General features: G+C 49.0%; 2 protein-coding genes across 6 annotated transcripts in view; one reads left to right on the plus strand and one right to left on the minus strand.

Annotated features, from left to right (window-relative positions):
• BMERB1 (bMERB domain containing 1) overlaps positions 1 to 13,378 on the plus strand; it is a 135,035-nt gene that overhangs the window by 120,682 nt on the left and 975 nt on the right. The window lies entirely within an intron of this gene.
• Positions 10,054 to 13,378, minus strand: part of MARF1 (meiosis regulator and mRNA stability factor 1) — a 41,146-nt gene continuing 37,821 nt past the window's right edge. For 4 of the 5 annotated variants that reach the window (XM_032604989.1, XM_032604986.1, XM_032604987.1 and 1 more), the window contains one exon: positions 10,960 to 12,651. In XM_032604989.1, coding sequence (XP_032460880.1) covers positions 12,407 to 12,651 — 245 coding nt within the window. In that variant the 3' untranslated portion in view covers positions 10,960 to 12,406. Of the gene's footprint in view, positions 12,652 to 13,378 lie in introns of all 5 variants that reach the window. The other variant, XM_032604985.1, reaches the window with a different exon arrangement.

Genomic DNA, 13,378 nt, shown 5'->3' on the forward strand with positions numbered 1-13,378 from the left:
TCTTTCCCAAAGAAGTGCCTCCCCAACAGCAAAATTGGGGAGGTTTTAAGCTAAAGGTACATGCATATTCATGAAGGGGCTTGAGCATAGAATTGGGCCCAAGGTCGACAGAGTCCAAGCCTTAGTTGACTGAAGTCAGGAGGGTCAACCTCATCATTCCATCCTCCACCTGGGTGGGGTCGTTAGTTCCTGCAGAACTCAAGCACTGTATCAGATCGTGATGTATAGCCCTTGAGGAGGCACTAGGACTCCGCTTTATCACTGCACTATTGTTTGACTGTCTTTTCTCTGTTCCTGTCTTCTTTTGTCCCCTTAAGATCATTGATGACTGGGACCTGTTCAAGGGCAAGAATCGTGGCCAGGCTTAGATCACCAAATGGCTTAGGCCAAAATGGGTTCTCTTATGTCAAGAAAGCCATGCCTGGTTCTCTTTCTCCGGGGACTCCCTAGCCCTATCTTCTTACTTTATTACTTCCACTCTGTAGATGAGGAAGTGGTCCAAGGTGCCATGGGCAGTTAGTGGTGGGATGGACATTCATTCTCCCCCACCCCCGGCCCCCTCCTGTAGCCTCAACTGTCCTTCCCCTCCCCATCAGTGTTTAAGCAAATCCCTCCCACTAACAAACAACCCTCTATTCCTTCTTCCCTTGAGGCTCCTGAAACTACACACCTGGTCTCAGATTGGGACACAAACCCAATCGCACCTTAGATGGGATTCAAATCCAGCGAAAACTCGGATTGGGACTTGAATCCATGGGCTGGGACTCAAACCTACTGTCTTTTAGTTAGAATCACTCACCTGGTGTCAGGACTTACTGAAGCTCAGGTTCTTTATGTCTCAGCGCAGAAGGAATTCAGCAAGAGGCAAAGTGATAGGCAAGAAGTAGATTTATTCACATAGGATGCCTGTGAGGCATACAAGCAGGTAGTTCTGCCCTGAGAACTAAGTGGGAAAGCTGGTTTATTTAGGGAGATACACACTCCATAGACAGAGTGTGGGCCACCTCAGAAGGCGACAGGCCCCAAAATATGGGGTGGTTAGTTTTTGTGGGCTGCGTAATTTCATAGGCTAATAAGTGAGAGGATTATTCCAATGATTTCAGGGGAAAGGGACAGGGTTTTCCAGGAATTGGGCCACCACCCACTTTTTGGCCTTTTATGGTTGGCCTTGGAACTGTCATGGTGCCTGTGGGTGTATCATTTATCATACGCTAATGTAATGAGCATACAATGAGGCTCAAGGTCCACTGGAAGTCAAATCTTCTGCCATCGTGGGCCTAATTGGTTCTAACCAGTTTATGTTGTATTCTCAGTGGCCCTGTCATTCTTTTAAAGTTGTGCCATGCCCCCTTCCCTCTGTCTCAGTCTCATCCCCCCTGCTTGCTTGGATCCCTCTTTGAACTGGGGCTGCAGAAAGCTTCTTTGGGTTTTTGGTTCTTCTGGCCATGCTCTCTTTTGGCACCTCTCGTGGACCTTCACAAGTTATTCTCGTGCCAAGAACTTCTCAGATTCCCTGCCAGCCTTTCTCTGATCTACCTGTGCACCACTTTGAAGCCAAAATGGCCTCCTTAAAGTGCAAATCTACCCGGGTGTGTTGCTTCCCAGTTTAAAACTCTCCTGCACCTTCCCCTCCATCCTTGTAGTCTTGGGGCTTGGACCTGGTTTTCAAAGCCTTACTCAATCTAGCCCCTGCGTGTCTCTCCCACCTCCTTCCTCACTGCTCCTCCAGCTTCAGACCCTTGATCACACCAACGTTTAAGGGAACAGACTGAGTAGGAGCAGCTGGGAAGGAAGACGGAACACCAGGCGATGTCAAGGAGGGTGTGTGCTGCAGCATCCAACTTGACCCAGAGGTCATGCACCCATAAGAATTTTATGAAAAGGGCCTACAGGACTTTGCAACAGGATTGGCTTGCTGCGAGAATTTTAGCAAGGCGCTGGTGTGGGAGCCAGATGCATCTGGCAGGGAGTGATCCCTTACACTCTATCCCACTGGAGGGAGGGCTCATCACTCCTATGTGGCAGATGGGGAACTGAGGCTCAGAGAGGGGAAGTGACTAGCCCAAGGTCACACAGCATGTAAGTGGTAGAGCACCAGGACTCGAGTCTGAGAGCTGGGGTGAGAGCCAGGGCCAGGTGTTTATTTCTCATTTCTAATCCCAGCAGCATTACCACCCCACTCCCTGTTGAGCTGTGCTCAATTAGAGGTGACTCATGGCCATGCCAGCAGCCACAGAGGCTCTTATGAACCTTTCCATTCCGTGCTGGCTGGACAGCCCTGGGCTGCAGGGGCTCAACAACTCAGCTCATCTGCAGCTTGAGAAGAAGCAGTTACAACGTGCCCAAGGCCACCAGCCAAGACTCAGGACAGCTGGGAGGCCATCAGGGGCTGGGGCGAGACTCTCAGGAAAGCTGGTTTGAGGAGCACATGTCCAGTCACTTTTCCCTTCATGTGTCTCGAGAATGCCTCCCTTGGCAGGTACCAGGGAACACAGCGATGAACCAGAGCGGGACAGTCCTGCCTTCGGGTACCTTACATTCTAGGGAGGGAGACCAGCATCAACTGCCCAGCGGGATTAGCCGCAGGGAAGGGAAGCTAGAAAGTGAGGAAGGGCTCCGGCTTGGTGTTAGCCTGCCGGGGTTAAGATCTACCACTCCCTGTGTAAGCCTGGGGGGGGTTCCTTCACCTCTCTGGGCCTAGGTGTCTGGATCTGTGAAATGGAGAGAACCACGGGGGTGGGTGGGGGTAAATGAGACAGTGCATGGGAGGGGTTAGAGCAAGGCACAGGGCGAAGTGGATTATTATTGCCTACATCTGCATGTAGGAAGCTGGAAAAACAGAAAGGCTGCCCAAACCTGCCTGTGGTTCTTGGAGGGCTGGAGGCTGGGGATGCAGGGTGAGCGAGCCCAACCCGGGCGCTGCGCTCGTGAAGCTGATAGTGAGCAGAGCCGTGGACATGCTGCCATATGACAAAAGTGGCTGTAACCTAAATGTTGGCCAAGGCCCGTTCCACGTGCTTCCCCAATGTCTGCACCATCCTGGGCATATAGTTCCACAGTCACACCTGGCCCTGACTGCACCCCCATCCACTCTCTACACCCCTCCCCCACACCCTTCCCCTCCCTCTACTTCTGCGAAGTCCACATGGAACTCAGCCCCAGAAACTGATGCTGAAATCTCAGCCTCTGGGCACTGGTGCCAAATCGAATCATGGAGACAGAGTTTTGGGTGAAGTAGAAAAAAATAGCTTTATTGCTTTGCCAGGAAAAGGGGGACACGGCAGGCTCGTGCCTCTCAAAATTGTGTGTCTCAACCCAGGAGGATTTGATGAGTTTTATAGCAATAGTTCAAGGGTGGGGTTGCTGACAACATTAGGGTGTGTGCAGGGCTTGCACTCCCTTAATCTTGTCTCAGGTGGTGGGTCTCCTAATCTTGATGAGCTTCTCTGGTCCCTTTAATCTTGCCTCAGGTGGTTTCCTGGCTGTTCCTCCCTTGATTAGCAACTGCTCGAATCTGCCCTTTGGAACTCAGGGAAGGTCATGGAGGCTGGGGTCTATTCCCCACAAACAAGAAACAGGGGACAGAAAGACTTCCATGCCCAGAAGCCCCACAGGGTCCTTCTCGGTTTCAAAACCATGCTGCTCAAGGTCTCCCGACCTTCCAGAAGGATTATGGGAGTGGGAGGGGGTTTGCATCACAGCCCCACAAACCGGTGATGCTGGACTCCTTGATTCCCATTTCCATCAGCTCTGCCACCGGCCACCCTCTTGCTCACCCCATCCCCAGGCCTCTCCACCAGCAATTTCCCTTTCACTTTCTTCGAACAATTCAGCTCCCTCCAGCCTTCGCCACTGACCTCAACTTGCATCCCCTTTGCATTTCCAGAGAAGCCTCAGCTGTGCTGCCAGCCAGCTCCAGGCTCATGTCCCACCCACAAAGATGATTCACTTCTCTCCTGATAAGATACACGTGCCTCATGGTTCCTCTCTCAGGAAAAGCCCCAGCATCAGGTCTGGTTTCTCATGAAGAATTGTGGGCTTCCTCTGTCACACTAGCATGGGGTGAGCACAGAGGCTGTGGGAACATGGGAGGGGGCGGCTAATGGAGTCTGGGGTGCAGGTTAAACTGTGCAACTCAGATCAGGACTTGGACCCACGGGCCGGGGCTGGAAGCCAGCCAAAACCCAGATTGGGACTTGAACCCACAATACTTTAACTGAGGTCACACACCCAGTCTCAGGACTTAATGAAGCTCAGATTCTCGGTGTCTCGTGGCAGAAAGAATTCAGTGAGAGACAAAGTGATAGGTAAGAAGTGGATTTACTTAGAGAGAAACACTCCACAGACAGAATGTGGGCCGTCTCAGAAGGTGAGAAAGGCACCAGGGTATGGGGTTGTCAGTTTTTATAGCAGTGGGTAATTTCATAGGCTAATGAGTGGGAGGAGTATTCCAGCTATTTCAAGAAGGGGTGGGGATTTCCCGAAATTGGGCCACCGCCCACGTTTTGACCTTTATGTTCTGGCCTTGGAACTGTTATGGCAGCTGTGGGTGTGTCATTTAGCTTGCTGATGTGTTAGGAGGAGGCTTAAAGTCTAGTGGAAGTCGACTCATCCTCCATCTTGGACCTATTTGGCTCTAATCAGTTTATGTCGTGTCCTTGGGCTCTGTCACTCTTATAAAGGTTGTGCCCTGACCCCTTCCCTCCTGTTTCACAGGGACTTGTCCTGAGGGAGGACACATCTCAGCAACAAGACGTGGCAGGGAGAGGAGCTGGAGGAGGAGTGGGGGGTAGTGTGTGGGCAGGGAGCCACCCACCCAGAGGGCTCTCCTGGGCTGCAGGAACCTCTCAGTGCCCCCCTCCGTATCCCGTGTGGAACTAGAACTCTCTGCATTGGGATTTGTTTAAGAAAAAAAATTCAACTAAATAAACTTTAAAGATCTTACTGGCTTTATTCAGTGAATCAGGTGGCATATAAACTAGCAGATAGAAAGACACTCTGAGGGACTGTACAAAATGAGACTTTTATAGGCAGAAGGGAACAGGACAAGGAAGTTACCCCAGACCAAACAGCAGGGAGATTATGGCAAGGTCGCTTTCCTTTAGGGGATGACAGGGGGCCATCAGGCAGATGACGATTCCTAATCAACTGGTTAGGGCTGAAACTGTAGTGAAGTCTTGTTTTGGTGACATGGGGCTTAGCATAAGTGACTCCATTTAGTGCCTGTTGACTTGTTTTTAACAGATCTTTTTGGCTGTAAAAGACCCAAACTGAAGCCAAACAGGCAAAAACATAAGGGCACTTCCTGGCTCCTGGGCTGGGATGTCCCGAGGTCTAGGGTACCAGCAGGTCCAGGGATTCAAACGATGTCACCTGCGCCTGTTTTCCATGTTTTGCTACCTCTCCACCCCACCTCCCTCGTGCTGGCTTTGTCCTTGTATGGCTCCAGCTATAGCTCCTGGCTTCCATTCCTTGGGCCTTCTGGAGGAACAATCCAGAGATTTCAACAAGAATGCCAGCCTGGAGTCTCCCAGGCCTGGCTAGGGTCACATGCTCAGCCCCGAATCACTTGCTGGACCATGGGGTGCAGATCTCTCTCAGCCAAGCTGAGGTCCAAAGGCTGACTCTGGGGACAGAGTGTGATGTCAGCCCAGTTGTGCCAGAAGAGGAGAGGAGAGATGCTGGGAAGTTAAAAACAAGTGTCTGCTGCCTTTTACTAAGAAACAGGACTTCCCTGGCTGTGCAGTGGTTAAGACTCCGCGCTTCCACTGCAGGGGGTGCGGGTTCGATCCCTAGTGGGGGAAATAAGATCCCACATGCCACATGCCGTGCAACGCAGCCAAAACAAAAAAAAAGGAGAATAACAAACAGGCTTTCAGAGCAGGGAAGGGGTTTGTTAAGGTCACCAGCGAGCTTGCTGAAGCCAAGACAGAACTCAGAGCCCTTGGGCTGACTCAGTTCTCTGTGTCCCCTTCTCTCTCTGACATCTGGCCCAGCCCCGTGGGCAGCTCAGGCCTGAAAGGAATGCAGTGGTTCTGGGACTGTCAGTCCCCCATGGGCCTCTAGCATGCTCTTGACTTGCTTTACCAAAGACCTGTTTGTTCAGGTTCGAACAGCAACTGTTTACCCATGTGAACCACAATCTATGCATTTGGAGAGAAGAAACCCCAGAGGAAGCATTTCTGTGGCTTTAGTCTTCGAACAAACCGTGGCCCTGGGCCAGCCAGCTCCGAGCCTATGGGCCCCACTTTCAGTCCTCAACCCCCAGAGAGGCCTGGGAGCCTTTCGACAATATTAAGATAATTTTTTATTTTGAATTTTTTTTTTTTTGGCCATGCCGTGCGGCTTGCAGGATCTCAGTTCCCTGACCAGGGATTGAACCTGGGCCACGGCAGTGAAAGCCCAGAATCCTAGTCACTAGGCCACCAGGGAACTCCCCTATTTTGAAATAATTTTGAATTTATAGAAGTTGTCTTTAAAACAGTACAAAGAATCCCTGTACACCCTTTGACTCAGATTCAGTGATTGCTAGCGTTTTGCTACGTCTGCTTCATCACTCCCTTTCCCTACGTGCTTGTTTTTTTCCAAGAATGACTTTAGCTGCAGACATGATGTTGCTTCACCCGTAAATCCTTCAGCGCGTATTAAAGAACAAGGGTTCTCTTTCCTATTACAGAACAATTTGCAAAGCCCAGCGACACGACACTATGATCTAGCATTTACATTTTATTGATTGTCCCAATATTTTCCATTATTCTCCTCCTCTGCTATACAGAATCTGGTCCAGGAACAAGTGTGCTATGTGTTGCCCCGTCTCTTTAACCTCCTTCAGTCGTTTTGTCTTTCATGACCCTGACAGCTTTGAAGAGCCTAGGCCGGTGGTTTTTTTTTTGCTGACCTGGGCCCTTGAACTCTTTAATCAATAGAAATTGATAAGAGGCCAGACGAGAAATTCAGGCAGGGCTTTACTGGGACTCATGCTGCAAGCACAAGGGAACGAAAACAAGGAACAGGTGCCCTTGCTCGCTTTCCAAGGGCTGGCAAGCTGGTTCCTTCAATAGGGTGAGGGTGGGGGCAGATTGGTGGGTCCACTGGAAGGGTGGCTTAGGTGGCCTGCCCACCCCCTCGGTGGTGCTGTGTACAGGAATCATGTACAGTACCCTGCTTGTGCTCCTGGCACATCACAAGTGGCAGTTCGCTTGTGGCCGTTTTGTATCTTATTGTTCATCATTGCTCCAACTGCGCGTACATGCAGTTATTTTTAGTCCCTTGTATAGTTTCTTTGTATCTGTCGCTCAAGGAGACATTTGTCCAGGGGCAGGAACAAGCACTCCTGTGGAGGGTCCCAGGTCCCAGCCTATCTCAGTTTTAGCCGACAATCTGCATCTTAAACGTGTTTTCCTGGTGATCCTGACGCCCTCTCTGGTCTCCCTGTCTGAGCCCAGAGTCCTGCTGCTATGGGGAAGGCCTGTGTCTTACTCACTGGGGGCCCCACAACTGGCTCAGGGCCTGGCACCCACTGGGGCTCCAGAAAGACTAGACTTCGGAGCTGTGTAGACAGGAACTCCAGCCCAGCTGTGCCACAGCGTGGCTTGAGCAATGGCTCACCCTCTCCAGCTTCACTGTCCCCATCTGTAACCTCACCATGGGGGTGGAGAGTGGTTGGGTTGGTCAGTCTTTAAGGCCTTGCAGCTTTGAAGCTCGGTTGTTGACCCTCAGAAGGTTGAGCCCAGCCCAGGGATCCCTTTCCTCCTGCACCAGGAGCTGGAAACTGGATGTCTTAGGCCTCTGATGTCAGTCACTCACTCAAATTCATCAACTACGGATAAATTTACGTATCATCCATGTAAATTCATCTGCTGAAACTAGGAGTTGCTTCTAACTAATGGAAGTTGGCAAAGGTGATGGGAAGTCATTTCCTTGATTAGGTTACATTACACAAGCCTCCCTCTTAGAGGAATGGAAATTCTTGCTGGCTTGATGAACTGAGCTGCCATTCTGAGGAAGCCCAAGTGGCCGGGAACTGTAGGCAGCCTCCAGGGTCTGCAGGTGGCTTCCAGCTGACAGCCAGCAGAACCCAGGGCCCTCGGGGGGGCTGGGGTCGGGGGAGATGCGGGAGGGTCAGCAGAGGCCAAGCCTCAGAGTCCATGTGCAAAACTGGTCTCCCCACGTACAGAAACGAAACAGGGATTCCACTTCAGAACAGAGCTTTCTTTTCCGAAACTTCTTTCCTGATTCCATGTCTGGCCCAGACACACTAGGCTCGGCTAACACCGCGGGCTGGGCCCCTACAGCCTGTGGGTGGGTCTGTCTGCACTCACTGTGACTCAGGTCTGCGAGGGAGAAGGGGTGGGAGCAGGGTCGGGGTTCTCTCACACCAGGCCCCGCATCGGGAAGGCTTTCGGGCAGAGATGGAAGGGCCACCCTGACCACTGCAGCGCCCCTAGCTGGTTCACCAATGTGGGATGAGGGGGCCCAGCGGCCAGGTCTTTAGCTTCAACTACAGATGCTTCTTCTCCTTTCCTCCTCTGGACCCTAAATTCTCCCCACTTCCAAATCCTTCCTTCCCAGGACATGTGAATCCTTCTCTTCATCTTGCTGAGGAAGGTTCTGGCCCTCAATCTCTGATCTTGTCCCACACACCTGAAAACTGAGGGGCTTGCTTTCCCACCAGTTCTATAATTTGCCAACTGCATCCCAAAGGCGACCGGGTTTCCTCACATTCCAACCTAAGCTGTGCCGCAGGGCTGCCTACCTCCCAGGGAGAGACTAGAACTCTCCTGTGAGAGGGACTTGACACTCAGCCTTGAAAGTATTAATCCACGCAAGCAAATTAGATCAGTCTCCACTGCATGTCTCCCCCAAGAGTGGCATTAGTTAGACCAGGCTGATGCTGTGGAATCACATTAGCAGCTGGGAGATTGGCCAGCGATGGTACGAGCCTGCAGTATAGCCATGCAGGAGGGCATGAGGTCAAGCAAAGCAGTGACGGAGACCTTGCTGACTGCTGGTTTATGGGGCAGAGCCAGGATTCCTGCTTCTCCCCAGCCCTAGAGCCAATATGTGACCTGTCCCCACCCGCGAACGGGGACTAGAGCAGGTCCCTGCTGCAGGAGGGACAGGGGTGCTTCTGAGGACTCGGACTCTGCCCATATGAAGCAGCTAGAAACCAGAGAAGCTAAGTCCCAAAGCACGAGGCTCCTCATGGTAAAGGGAACACACAGGTCAACTGCACATCTGAAGTCAGGTCCTAGAAGGTCACATCCATCTCCTCTGTGTGGACAGGTCTGCTTTCACCCTGACCACGTCTGCTAGGCTGCCATCTCCAGACCGGATGGGAATTGCACAAAGATAAATGTGACGCCCTGTTTCAACCCGCAATCTAGACCTTCCAAATTCCCTTGCCCCCTCTAAAGGGGCACAGTGGCTGCTCAAGTTTCCTGGCAAAAACTGGCTACCGTGAAAGGTGTTTTGAAAGGATTGCCAGAGGTTTTTAAGAGACTTTTAACGTTGAACTTTAAAAAAACTGCACTTCATCAAGAAGCAATTTACCCAAACATTCAAGTCTCTTCTGGGTCCTTTCAAAATCCTGAGACGGGAGTGGAGAGTGGGTGGGGAGTAACAGTGGTCTCAGGAAAAGGGTTTCACAATGGAATCTGTGAAAGAAGTCTCTTTCAAACAGGCTATTCAAAAAGCATGCTTGGCAGTGACAAAAACCAAGGTGGCCTGCAAAATGGATTTCTTTCCCAGGGAGAGAGTTCCTAGGAATTATCCCAAGTTTTATAACTGGAGGGTATTTGTGATTATTGTATTTTCCCCAAACGATTATGAGCTGGAGCGAGGCTGGAAACCCTGGAGGGTCCTGACCACGAAGGGCCAATAGTCCAGTCACCTGCCAGGGCCAGATGCCAAATTTCAAGAGGCTCTAAGACGACAGACCAATTTGCTTTCCATCTCAGAGGTTCTCAGAAGGGATGAGAAGCTGACACAACTGGACTGGTATACAATCCCCCACCTCAAACAAACAAAACACTCACTTGCAAAACTCAAAAATTTGATGCTTGCTTTTAAAGTTTATTGACAACTGTTTGGTCCCAACACACAAAACAGCACTTGAACCACAGAAAAAGTGTTCAAACAAAGTAGACAGTTAAGAAAAACATCTCTTCCCCCAAGCTCAATCCAAAACAAACAGTGCAAGATGGGAAAGGGGGTTTTGGTGATAACTTTTGTCTTTTTTTAAACAGATAAATCTAATCTGGTACATCTTTCCACCCAGAAATAAAGAATTTCGTTGTCTTAATTCTCATACATCATTCTGTCACATCATTCAATTAAACCTCTAGATAAAAAAAAAATAGATAGCAATTGGACTGGCCATCGTGGAGTACATTACGAACACAACGAGCTTCGCTGTATTCTCACACCTTCAAACAGCGATTGTTGGAGTCACACACGCGTCCCAGGCTGACAGGTGACTCCAGTGAACAATTCAACCACACCCACACCACAGCGCACAACTCCAGTCTCTTCTTTGTCTGTTGCCCAAAGAAGCTGCTCTTTGAGGCTGTTCCTAGTGACTTGTAATGGTGCCTCTTACATCTTTAAAGTCCACATTCTTTACCTTCGAGCAAAACTAAAGTCCACGTGTGCAAACTCAGCCTTATGAAATCTCAGAATAAGGCCACTGATGTTCTCAACACCAACTTTGTCACACTGTTTAAAAGCTTCTTACAAAAAAGTGCACCTTTGCATTTTACTTCCTGTCACACTGTGTCGGTAGAGGAAATGCCTTTGGGAGGACTCAAGAGTGCCATGATGCCTAGAAGGCTTTCCCAGGGCCGTTCCATCTTGGTTGGGGCCATGTGCTGAGAACTGGGAATCACTGGCTTCATTTAAAAGATTTGGGGAACAAAAAATCTTACTTGTAAAAATCTCTCAATAGCCCTTATTTTGTGGCATTTTATCAAAATGCTGGCTATGAAATCAGAGCCCATTTTCCGGCTTTCTAGAAGCTACAAAATATAACCATTTCCCCAAAAGAAACCATCTAACTAGTGGAAGACCTTATGCCTACAGGTTTTTTTCTGCTCTATGAACGAATCCGCCTTTTTGCCCAACAAATACAACCCATTGTAAATGTCAGGTTTCTCCAGGAGGCGTAAGAGGCTGCCTGTCACCGGATGCCTCAGCCACCTCAAGGCGAAGGTCATTCCACAGGGCAGTGCTCCCTCAAAAGCTGGCTTTTCCCAAATGCCAACATCAGACACCACAAAAAAACCCAAACATGCTTCCAACAGCAAGAAGTAACAGAGTAAAAGCAGACACTATTAAAAGACACTGAGTTAACAGACACAAATACTCACACACAAAGCTTCCCAGCTACCAAAACCAGCTTTAAAATTATGAATACAAGGTTAAGTTGATCAACCTTGGCCTTCCTATGTATAGATAGAATTTCTGTCTCTTCCTAGTGGAAAGAGCATTGATACCGTTCCTGTTAAAGCACCTCCCTCCTCAGCTCTGATTTGTAATTTATGCATTTGATGCATATTTTAGAAAATCAGACTCTCTTCCCAACATTGCCTCTCGACACACAATAATGTGTGTTGGAATTCAAATGCTGACTTTAAATTCATGACACCAAGACCATCTCCTTTTCCTTAACCTAACCCATATCAAACTGGAACTTAACATAAAAGGGAAGCTTAAAACATCCTTGACTTTCTAGAAAGCTCCTAAATGGAACCCCAAAGTGGAAACATTTTAAAAAATCTGTGATGAAGCCACATTTGTCAACTACAGACATAGTTAAATAAAAAACAAGGCACGCTTACAAGTCACATGGAAGCCAGGAGCCTTCACATCCAACCAGAAAATACATTCTTCCTGCCTCGCCCACCATTCTCCTTCAGTGTTGTGATTGCACAGGATCACAGAACAGGCTTTGCTTCAAAGACACCTCATGCATTTGATTAATACTGTCTGAAAACATCAGTAAGCAAAGGCTTAAGAGACTATATTATGCTACATGTAAGATTTTACCACTGACATGGCTTGATGGAAGTAAAACCACTTCCTCCTTGCTGAGTCCTCACTGCTGTCTTCTTACAGAACACCATTACACTTCATAGTAACTAACAAAAATTTGTTAAAATATATTAAGGATTCTTTAACAAATGACAGAATTTTTTTTTTCCAAATAAGTGGGGGAAAAACTGAAAGAAAAAATTCAGCTCAAAGCTGTGTCAATGTAAGAGAAACAAAACATTATGGAATATGTCTAAAGATGAAGTAGCTGGTTTCTGGGGGTCTTCATCAAAACAGAAAAGGTGTTTTTGAACCCACTTTTGTGTGCAGAATCAGACAGTGCTTTCCCATCCTAATTCTATGTTCAAAACGAGACTCAAAGCTTGGTTATAGGTGCAAAGGAAAAGTTGGCTGCCAATTTTACTCTATTTTTGGGTTGCTTTTTGGCTGGGCTTTCCACAGGGTCCTTGCTGAGCAGCGACTCTGGGGTTTCCGTGGAGAGGCAGGGAGGCACTGGGACAGCCGCTGAGATGCCAGATGAGCTGGAATCAGAGGGCAGGTTTTCGTTCTTCATTGGTATTGGAATTTCCATTTTCTCTTCTTGGTTTAAAACCATAATTTCTGTAAATACAGGAAAGCAAACACATTCAGTTCTAGGACCTGCAAAAAGTGTTCGTTTTCAGTTTTCCTCATTTCTCAAAAAAATACTCCCCAAATGTCACACCTATGCCATAATTTACTTATTAGCTCTGTGGCCAATATTATATGTCACGTAAGTCAAACATTTATCAACTTCGTCTCAGGTCTCCCTTGAATTACAAAACTTCAGAGACCTTCGTTTTTGGCTACAAATCAATGCGCAGTGGTTTAACATTTTTTTCCACTTTCTCTGCCCATTCATTCTCTCTGTCAGGTAGTTAAAGACCCATAAGCCACATGTGACCTAAAGACTTTCAGACCAGGAGGGGCCTTGGTACCAGGGGGCCCTGGCCTATTCCACTGACAGAGTACCGTGCTCTTCGTGCACCCAAGGTGGGGCTGGGGAGGGGGAGTGGGGAGCAGGGCAAGCAGAGATAAGGGGAGAACTGCACAGAGTCAGAAGTACCCTCAAAAATCCAGGAAGTGAAGCAGCCACTTTTCCCAGAGCGCGCACACGCTGCTCTTTCTCTGGCTGAGCCACAAGTAACTAGCCTGCTGTAGGTACAGAGACACTGCTTGGAAGTGATGTGTCCTTACACCTTGGACTGCCACTGCGTGTGCAAGGGGCTCCCGCACCAAAGGAACACAGAGGCTGAGGGTGACGGCAGGGAGGCAGAACCTCAGCTCAGCTCTCAGGCTGACTCTCGCT

This window comes from Phocoena sinus, chromosome 15 (assembly GCF_008692025.1).
Source record: "Phocoena sinus isolate mPhoSin1 chromosome 15, mPhoSin1.pri, whole genome shotgun sequence".
Lineage (NCBI taxonomy): Eukaryota > Metazoa > Chordata > Mammalia > Artiodactyla > Phocoenidae > Phocoena > Phocoena sinus.